Source organism: Chelmon rostratus, chromosome 10, assembly GCF_017976325.1.
Source record: "Chelmon rostratus isolate fCheRos1 chromosome 10, fCheRos1.pri, whole genome shotgun sequence".
In the NCBI taxonomy this organism is placed as follows: Eukaryota; Metazoa; Chordata; class Actinopteri; order Chaetodontiformes; family Chaetodontidae; genus Chelmon; species Chelmon rostratus.
This window is the reverse complement of record NC_055667.1, coordinates 22923357-22933867: the sequence shown is the minus strand read 5'-3', so window position 1 is coordinate 22933867 and position 10511 is coordinate 22923357. Positions and strand designations below refer to the sequence as shown.

Sequence of the window (10511 nt, the reverse complement as noted above, 5' to 3'; positions counted from 1 at the left end):
ACTACATGGGCTCAGAAACACTTTGTAAAACTGTTGTCAGTAAACTAAGTTTGTTTGCAAATTATTCTTTATTCTTAAATTGGCTGATAATTTATTCTATTCTGCGTCCCAACTTGTTTGTAATCAGGAGTTTTCACAGCTCACAGTTCACAGCATGAAATCTTAACTCCTACAAGGACACTTGAGTATAATAAACTTAATAAATTCATCATAACAGGTAACAGCTGAAGCTCCCAAACTGTTCTGACATTTTAGTGACACAGAGTTGATGTCTGCATACAGACTTTTGTCCCTGTTAAATGTTTAATCTATATACAATCTTCTGATCCCTCCTCTTTGCTCATGCTGAGAGTGAGTGAGTGATCAGTGTGTTGCATTGAGTGACTGCACGGACGAGAAGTGCACATCAGTAACGGCAGCAGACTTGTTGATGGGGTGAGCCCACTCTGGATACGTGTTCAAGTTAAACATGGCAACGCCCCATGTGTTCATGGCCAGAGCGACACAGAGGACACCCAGGATGTTCATGACGAAGCCAGTTTTGACCTGACAAAACAGACAAACGTGAGGAAGGGTGACAGAAGGTAACGACATGTTTTAGCGCCAGGTGCTGATGTGAGCGTCTTTACCATGTCTTTGACCATTAGATGTCCCGATGCAAAGGCGATGGAGTTGGGTGGCGTGGACACTGGCAGCATGAAGGCATACGAACATCCTACTGTTGCAGGTATCATGAAGTACAGAGGGTTCACTGACACACGAATAGCCTACAAAGACAAAGACCAACACATTTTTAGGATTGGATGTAAATAATTTCTCTGTGCTGGACAGATATTCACCACAATGGTAAACTTAATATTTATCTTATATCGACACTCAGAGCTTCCCACAACCTGCCGGCAGATTTGAAAGGCATGCTTTCTTTGAAAAAAATGCCAAAATTACACTACTGATCCCAGCCAGGAACTGTAAAAACAGAAATTAGCCCTGAACAAATCGTGTACTATGAATGCTTCTGTCTGGAAAACTAACCAAACCTAACCTTAAAATGCTGGTATTTCATCAAGATCGCTTTAGTCGTCACGTCTCATTTACATTTTGCCAATCATTAACCGCTTGCACTAATCAGATCCTCAGAACATCAAATAGTTTGCATAAGCTTAGCATCTGCGATCACGCCAGCAGCTGTGTGAGGCTTTTCTTAGCCACAGCAGTGCTTTGAGCTAAATGCTAATGTCAGCATGCTAGCATATTCACAATGACAACACATAAATGGCCACATTACCGGGTGTAATGTTTAACAGCTCAGTTTAGCGCGTTAGCATGCAAATATTTCCTGCTAACACAAAGTATATTTCACTCAAGGCCTCAAATACAAACCTTATGGTGGCACTAGAGGCAGGATATCACTTAAATCATCCTCTGGTATGGTAATTAATTCAATGGCTGTTAAATATTTGAGCTTGTACCTAGAGCCGCCTTGCTAGCTTTGCTAAAAACACAGTTTTATCTAAGTATACAGCTGAAAGGGAATTTAAATGGTCTGTTCTCCTGCATGAAGGAAGGAGAAGGTGTGCAGCCATGCAGGTAGTTTTAATCTAATTTCCGCCTCCATCCCAATATGATGGAGGTGAATTATATTCGTTTGGAGTGCTCACTGGATTTTAAAATTACTTTTAGACCAATCAAAAGCAGCATCTCTTTCCAGAACCAGTGCCCCTGTTACTTTGGATAATCCCCAAAACAGCCGGCCAACAGTTTTCACCTGGTGAAAAGTAGTTCCAATGAAAAATGTTCAAATACGATCATCTCAAAACCTGGACAGGTAAAACAAAAAGCCTGTGCATTGCTGCATATAAGGTAAGTTTTTTTCGTTATATGTGAAGTGTTATTAAGCAAAATTCTGGGTAGTTCAGTAACTTTCAATACAAATAAGAATGCAAGGCACTAAATCTCCTGTACATCCTGTTAACGATTCTGTGAGCGGGTACTTTGCAGTATAGGCACCACAGCAAAGTACAAATCCCCCGATAATGATTACTGACAACAGCAGTTAATGTCCAACAGGCTACAGACATAAGAACAACGATTGCAAGAGTTTAACAAGTCTACTAAGCCTTTGACTAACACAGAGGACGAGGTCAGCAAAAAAACCCTGCCCCCTGTCCAGTTCATGGTTTCCACTGCTTTGTCATGCAACTGAGCCCCAGTTTGACCATCTGACTGTCCTCTTCATCGGTGCATCACACTGCGTACCAACAGCTAAAAATTGTCTATCCCACGATACATCTTTCAATTGAGGACCAGTCTTACCAGTTCAGCAATGACAGGCAAAAATATGATAATTGTGGCAGTGTTGCTAGCGAACTCAGTGAAACAGGCCAGGAAACCAGTGATCAACATCACAGCTGCAGCAGGAGGGACCTCGGCCAAAGGCTGGAGGTGGCCTCCGATCCAGGAGGCGAGTCCAGACTCCTGCCAAACGCCACAAGATGGAGGGGAAGGGTCAAAGATCAAATCACAACATAATAAAGTAAAGCAGAGAAGAGAACCAAACAGAGCGGAGCAGCAGAGCCAACACGAGAGAGCAGAGATGCATTACATAACTGTCATGGCTGCAGTAACTATGCAAACTTTACATTTAGAGTCACAAATCAGGCCCCTCAAGCAAACTTAAGCAAACAAAAAATATCTTAAAGTCAGACAGTTTGGGACACTTATTGACTTTCTTGCCTGGAGTTAGGTGAGAACACTGATACAGTACTGTGACATATTTAAATACAACTACCTTAAATATAAGACTACAGCCAGCAGCTCATTAGCTTTGCGGTTTGTAGCCTAGCTCTGTCCAATAGCAGCCAAATCTACCAACCAGCACCTTTATAGGTGAACACACACATGAATGTATTATCTTTTGTTTAACCCAACAAAAAACAAAGTGTAAAAACAACAAGTTGTGGTTTTGGGGAATTATAGGGTATTATCTTTGCAATGAGGTTGCCAGGCAACCAGAAGAAACTTCAGGAAGTCACTGCACCAGCCCAAGAAATAGTCCAGCACAAAACTCCTCATAAAACCACATCTTTTGTTTTTTACAGATCTGTTTTTGTACAGAACAAACAGAAAATATACAACATGTTAATGAGTGTAGGTGGATTTTGCTATATTTGGACAAAACCAGGCTAGCTGTTTCCCCTTTGTTTCCAGTCTTTATGCTAAGCTAAGCTAATCGCCTGCAGACTGTGGCTCGACATTTATCATAATTTTTTTCCACAAGAAAGCAAATATGCTTTTCAACAAGAAATTTTTCAACAAGAAAGCAAATATGTGTGTTTCCCACTTCCCGCTCAGCCTCACCTCATGAAGCTGGTGACCAGTAACTGTTCACAGTGCACATCCCAACATATTTACCTCACAAGCTTTTGCCATAGCGAAGCCGCCTCCAAGGAGCAGAATGATATTCCAGGGGACAGAGTCCTGAGCCTTCTTCCATGATAAGAGAGGCACATAAGGAGTATTTGGAGCTGAGAAAAAACATATAGGGAAACACTCAATATAGAACTTCTATTCAAAAGTTTGATATTATATGTAATAAAATAGGCTTTTATATAAAAGTCAGGCAATTTGGGAAGTATTTAGGATATGTCATGTTTTATGAGTACACTGTTTTCTGCAACATCACTGGTGTGATACAGTATGAGGTTAATGTCATTCATTACAACTTGTGAATTCGTAGTTTAAAACTGCACTTCAGCATAAACAATGTTTGGTTTACTTCCTGTACGTACAGCGGGTGCACTTGACATCTCATAGATCTTTAATTAACGGCATGTTTCACTTTCAAAATATTCTGCAGAGCAACAGAAATATGAGCAAGAACTCGAGGAGCTAGAAGAGACTCAGAGGCACGATAAGGTGCCTTTGGCAACTAACAATATTTTTAACAAGACTTTTTAACAAGGCCAAGTTCAATTAGAATAAAAAAAAGCCTAAATCCAGTATTTAATTTTACGTTTTCATGTTTTATGCTTTACTTTAGGTGTTTTTTTGTATTTTTTTACTTGTGCATTGTTTTTTTTCCGTTAATGATTTTCACTCTCCACATTTGTACTTTATCCTCTTGTGCTGATTTTAATATTTTGATGAGATAAAGACGTTTTTCTCTCTGATAGACAATAAAGATGTATTCTCTTCTATTGTAACATCTGACCTACAGCGAGAGGGGACAAGTGAACCCCATGATTTGCTTTTTTTTTTCTTCCTTGTGTGCAGTGGTTTATTTGACCAGCTGAACATAATATACACAATCAGACGCACACGTTTCCAACACGCGAAACACGTGCGGGCAGTTTGTGCGCATGCTCACACGAACACACACTGACACACAAACAAAAACCCCAAAGTGTGACAACATAGCTTTGAGAGATTATTCTAATCACAGAAACAGAGAAACTGTAGTTTCAGCTCCAGACTGGAAATTTGCTCAGACTCTCTAATCTACATTATTAACATTCCTCAGCTTATTTCCAGCCTTTTGCAGTAGCTTTGCTAGAGACACGGGCCGAATGTCTTTGAATCTCTGACAGATATTTGGTCATCAATATCAACCACTGACTTCTGTCCAGATGAAACCCCACAAGCTGCTGACTTCAACTTGTTTTTATGTCTCTTTCATGGACGATATGCTCGCTTTGTTCCTTGTTACAGCGTTTTGTTTGGCACAAGTCTAATCAGACTTCTCTGTTTATATGTGATAATTTCAATCACATTATCGCAGCCATTAGCTATGAATTAGATGAGATATGAATCAGAGTGCTAAGCCCAGTAAATTAAACATTAGTAGGTGTGTTGTTTAGGAGCTCGCTGACCTTGAGGGTCGAACCACCAGCTCAGAGAAGGTTTCTGCGAGGGGAAGAAGAACAGTATAGACACAATGATCACACCAGTGACTGCATCTGAGACGTACCTGCAGACCAACAAGAGGAGGAGATCATTAACAGAGACAGATAATTGACAGGCCTCTTAATGTATAGATTCTGTGACCATTTCCATACAGGGAGAGGTGTTATGGCAAGCAAAACTACTTCATGTTTTCATCAAGTTCATCGCCTTTCTTACCCTTTTTTAAACAACACAGACCAGCCAGTGACAAATTTGGGATCTCTCGTGAACAGCAGAACGGCAAACAGAACAAAAAAGAAAGATATCGCTCCCTCTGCAAAACTGAAATTGAGCATGTAAAGTAAAAGTCAGCAAATGGCTCTGTGATGAAAATGCACTCATTCACCCTGTATTGCATGAGATTTGAAGACATACACAGTCCTCACTTTATGGGCCCTAGTTTTCTGTAATCTTCCTCTATGAGAGCCTTTGCTCTGGCCTCTGCCTGGGCTCTTCGGTCGTGTTTCTTGAAGCACAATCTGCATGAAATAAAAACACAGTGTGTGGTAAATATTTCAGGAAAGGGAAATGGTAGAAGAACATCACTTTATATTTAATTCTGACTGTACAGTTAACAGTGTTATCCCTCATATGAAAACAAAACCCTCATGACATTTGGCTTTTACTGTCTTTGCAATGTGGTGCAGGTAGACATGGTAAAAATATCAGTATCATCTTGAAATGATCGTGTAATAAAATTTCTTCATCTGCTGTAAGCAAATGTGTGACACCGTATTACCGTGTGTTCAACCCCCCGTAGAGAAACGCGATCCAGATCCATCCCACAAACAGGAAGAGAAGCATGAGCGGGAAAGCGAACGCAAACCAAGAGCCAAAATTGATCAGGTCGCAGTCTGGAAAGTAGCTGCAAGGCGAAGAAACTGCCATCAAGCCGCTGGAAAAGGATTGATTTTCATGCTGCGAAGTTCTCACTGCACGAATAAAAAGCTACCTTTTCAGCTGTCCAATCAGGATGAGGTTGGGCGCGGTGCCTGTTAGCGTGGCGGTCCCTCCGATACTGGCTGCGTAAGGAATACAGATCAAGAATCCTTTCCACACCTTCAGCTGATACTGCGACTCCAATCGGATCTCCTCAGATGACCTCATGTCACTCTGCTCCATCCCGTCCGACCTTGGGAAATTTAAGGGACATTATTACCTTTTGTGAACTGTGGATGAGCACATAAACTCCACCGGAGTCTGGAGGGGACTGTTTTAATCAAAGGCATTTAATATGTCACTGTTCTAACTAGAAAAACACTTTCATGTATTGTGAATTACACTTTCTTGTTGAGCATTAGTTGAAAGGATTGATGCAATTCTCACATCCATGCAGCAAATATGAAGTAGCAGCCAGCAGGCGGCTGGCTTAGCTTAGCACAGAGACTGAAAACAGGTGGAAACGGCTACCCAGCCTCTGTCTAATCCAACAAAAGTCACCAGCTAATATAACATATCTCGCTTAGTGTGAAAATGACAAGTCGTAGTTTTACCTGAGGTTATGTGCTGTAACTATGTGTGTTTCTTACCCTTCTATTGACAGTATTTGTTTTTCTGAGGGCACTGAGGGCAGTGAATGCAGCTTTACAGTAGACTGACCTGAAAGAAAGTGAAGCAAAGCGTTTGTCATGTTCACGTGCAGCCACAGTATAAACATGAGTAAAGTCACGAGTTCCAGCACTCTGGGGTGGTGTTTCTTTTGATATATTTAATATATGACTTTAAGTCCATCCAGCGTCATTAATCACTTACCACTTGAAACTTTTATTTGAGGACTGTGTATTGGAAAAACTGTACGAAGTTCACATCCTAGATTACATATTACAGGTGCATGAGGAAAAGGTTAATACAACACAACACGCAGTGTTGTACTGTACAAGGTGTGGACACTTCTGACAACAAAGTAAACTGACGTGAACTAATGTTTTGCTTTTTTGTTAGATGTGTAGATTTTTGCTTATTTACACATCCACATGGGGAGCAACATTATCATTCATTTAGAGTCGTGTCTCTGGCCACCTGATGAATGTTAAGTCTGACATTTACTGCATTGTAGCTCTATTTTTGGTCTCCACCATCTCCTGAGAAAAATATCTGGCTCTTTAGCTGCTAAATATTCCACTATGTTCACCAGCTAGTGGCTAACTGTGTCTGTCTGTCTGTTTGGTGCTGAACAGGTCGCGTACAGTCGGTTTATCAGGGTAGTTTTTGCTGAAACCTGCTGCTTCTGAAAGGTTGAAGAGAGCAGTGAGAGTGAAAGAAACATCAAAAGCTCCCGTAAAAAACAAAAACAATGAGTTGAAAAACGCTAAAATATTCTATAACCCTGACGGGAACTTCTCTGTCTCGCTACACCTTTCACATTACTCATACATAGAGAAATTATTTAAGTAAGTGGCCTGAAACTACATGTTACATTGACATTGAACGTACCATTTATTATATCACCCTCAGGATCGTCTTTGCACTTGCACTTCTCTTTCAGGGTCTCCAGGTCTCCAAACAGACTCTCCAGGATGGCATTAGCAATAGGAAGCATCATGGCTGTTGTGGCCGTGTTGCTAAGCCACATGGACAGGAAGGACGAGGTCATCATCATCCCCAGTATGAGCCTGGGAAAATAATTCAATACACAACCTCAAATCACCAAGACTAATCACTGACCAGGAAGAACTTTCTGACTTCTCTGCCCTGTCTGTGGCTCTCAGGCCCAAAACATGAAGGCTGATGATGTAAATCTTTAATATGGGCCACAAATATGTCGTTTTCTTTCTTTCTTTCTTTCATATACATGTATACATACCTGCGTCACTTTGAGACCTATTGTAAAAATATTAATGTGATACGTATGAGACCTACAAACTTTATGTATCTGTGGTTTACAATGTTATTCTGGCAACTGGGTTGAGAATATATAATATAACCAGACTTATCCTTGAAATGGCTTTCCTGTAAAGTTTTCTCACCATGCTGGTTTCACTCCGACAATGCTAAGGACCTTCAGGGCTATTCTGCGATGCAGGCCCCACTCCTCGATGGACGAGGCCATCACAAGACCGCTCAGGAAGAGAAAATTGGTTTCGAGGAAGTACTGAGGGCATATTTTCTTGGATGGGAGAATTCCCAGTGTTGGGAAGAGGCAGACTGGAAGCATTGCAGTGACAGCCAGAGGAAGAGTCTCTGTGCACCAAAACACAGCCATCAGCACCACCACATAAAGACATTTTCCCTCCTAAAAGATAAGCAACACGTGGTCGTTAACGTTCAGCCAACTTCGAAAACAAGAAAACGATGTTACGGGAAAAAAATGGAAGCAAATTAATTGCATAATTGTGTTTCACAGGTGATGGATGATACAGTCATACAGCATTGCCTTTCAAAAGATAAAACACACTGTGCATGTGTTAGAAGGAGAGAAAACACATGTGTCAAGTCAAATAAAATGCATAAAGAATAGTCTGCATAAATACAACTTCAAGTTATTATTTCTATATAATAATACGAACTGTTACTTTGTTAAGATATTTTGTTTTATTCAACCATAAGTCCAAAACCGTTAATTAACCATCCACTTAGGCGCTGATTATTTCTCTGTGTTAATTGGTTCAGCTCTAATTGAGACATCTAATTGAAGTGATTAAACAAACTGAGAATCAGTCTGATTTTTGACAATACAAACCTGTTGCCTGTGCACTTCTCATGCATTTCAAGCACGCAGGAGGTTCATCGTGGAGGCGCTGCACGTAAAGTCGCGCAGCGGAAAATCACTCACCTTCTCCGGCAGAGTGAAGAGTAGAGGCAGGAACAGCAGAGGGGTGAGGAGGAGAACCAGCTGCTTGTGGACCGACCACAGCTTCTTGGACACAACAGATATTTTCATCTCCAGAGTTCAGCTCTGCTCCGTTTTGGAAAAATGAGCTGAGAGGAGCCGGTTGGGACGCACTTTGAAGCCTCCGGCGGAGCCCGGCGAAGATTAACCGCTTTGACACTGTTTAACTCCTCGCATGGGCGGTGACAAGAGGTTAAGAGACATGTTCCTGCAAGTAAACCTCACCATCCCGCAATAATATCAAATAAACAACATGGACAAGCTCTCCAAACTTCTTGTACGTTCGATTTCTACGGTGGCCCTGAGAGCTCAAGGCACTGCACCTGAAGAAAAAGCATGCAACCAGACAAAATACAAACAAATAAATCAATCTGCCAACACCTGCGCAGAATTGATCTAGAGAAATGAAATAAACAGCAGTGTGCAAACCCAGAGAAACAAAACACATAATATGTGCAGAACATTAAAATTGAATATAAATAATAAAATGAGGCTGCAGCTGCAGTGATGCTTTGAGCCAAATTTTAACATCAACATGCAAACATGCATCATAACCACAACTACCGAACACATCAGGTAATATTTCCCTTTAGTTTAACCTGCTGGAATGCTAACATTTGCTAACTGTGTGCATCAACTGTTCAGTCACAGCTTAGGAAGTTATAATCGGGTACCAGCACTGCAAGTGCATAAGCACATCTTGACAGGCCTTGAGTCTGTGCAAGAATCTCGACGGGCCTGTTGACCTGCCCTTGTCTATTCATACGGTGATATGGTGTGTATGACGCTCTAAGACAAGTGGTTGAGGGTGTTGTCTTATTGTAGTCTTATTGTCAATGTGTCTGACTACCTAGCTTACTACCTACAGTAACAGCAACCATACATTGTGATGGCATGTTATTAGCTTTCTACATTATTTTGTGGGGTATTAGTTAGATTAAAAATACACATCCTCTGCTTGTGGACATGTCAATGACAATGACAATGTCAGAATTTAGAGTAATGATAGCAGCTCAGATCAGGCCTGCTCTTTGTTTGTTTCGGCTTGTCCCTCGTATCCTCAAATCCTTCTCTCTTGTGAAAGTAAACCAGCTTCACACTGAAATACACAAACAGTGCTGCTCCCTTGTATACATTACACATATCAACAACTACAAGGATGCCGATGTTATGCCTGATATATGTAGCTATATGTATGTACCTGTCAGCTTCTTTGTATTTGTCTTATTCTCTTATTGGCTGCAGCCTGTTACACCCCATATTCCCCAGCAGGGGATTACTAAAATTTTTTTCTTCCCTTATCTTATCTTAAAGCTCAGGATGAGCTGAAAACAATAGTGGTTGTAAAAGCTCAAGGATTTTTAGGCTCTGAACTGATTGAGACATGAACTGCCCAGCCTTTCCTTCTCATCTGCTGTCACTAGGAAGGTCTATTTGGCTGCACCTATGATTGCTCTGATGTCTCACAATACAATAAAGAAATATTTATTATTCTGTGCTAAAACACAAAAATGATGGAACAGACCAAGGATAATGAGCTTTATTTCAAGGCAACACTTTCTTGAAGAAAAGCTAAAGAAAAATGAAGATGATTGCTGGTGGAAAGATGTTTAAAAAGTGTTGAAAGTTTAACAGGTGTAAAGAGATGTCTATAGAGGTCCATCACCAGGTCATGGACACAATCACAGAGAGCATTCAGAGATGCTTCCTGACTTGCACCACTCCAGTGCCAGTGTTAACT

At 40.9% G+C, this 10511-nt stretch overlaps 1 protein-coding gene across 1 annotated transcript; it reads right to left on the bottom strand.

Moving 5' to 3' along the window:
* On the bottom strand, positions 1 to 8828 carry slc13a3 (solute carrier family 13 member 3). The gene is made up of 13 exons (XM_041945829.1): positions 8714 to 8828; positions 7908 to 8173; positions 7375 to 7553; positions 6471 to 6540; positions 5894 to 6073; positions 5681 to 5806; positions 5328 to 5420; positions 5119 to 5223; positions 4869 to 4966; positions 3412 to 3524; positions 2314 to 2475; positions 630 to 767; positions 1 to 546 (listed from the first exon to the last, which is right to left on the bottom strand). The coding sequence occupies exons 1-13, from the start codon at positions 8819 to 8821 to the stop codon at positions 364 to 366; spliced, it is 1821 nt and encodes a 606-aa protein (XP_041801763.1). The 5' UTR covers positions 8822 to 8828; the 3' UTR covers positions 1 to 363.
* Between the last annotated feature and the right edge of the window lie 1683 nt (positions 8829 to 10511).

Bases quoted from the DNA above. Each gene is read 5' to 3' on its own strand.
- slc13a3 (XM_041945829.1), bottom strand. From the start codon at position 8,821: ATGAAAATATCTGTTGTGTCCAAGAAGCTGTGGTCGGTCCACAAGCAG. The intron at 8,174-8,713 runs GTGAGTGATTTT...CTTATCTTTTAG, and splicing joins TCTTCACTCTGCCGGAGAAG to GAGGGAAAATGTCTTTATGT. The intron at 768-2,313 runs GTAAGACTGGTC...TTGTCTTTGTAG, and splicing joins TGCCTGTCATTGCTGAACTG to GCTATTCGTGTGTCAGTGAA.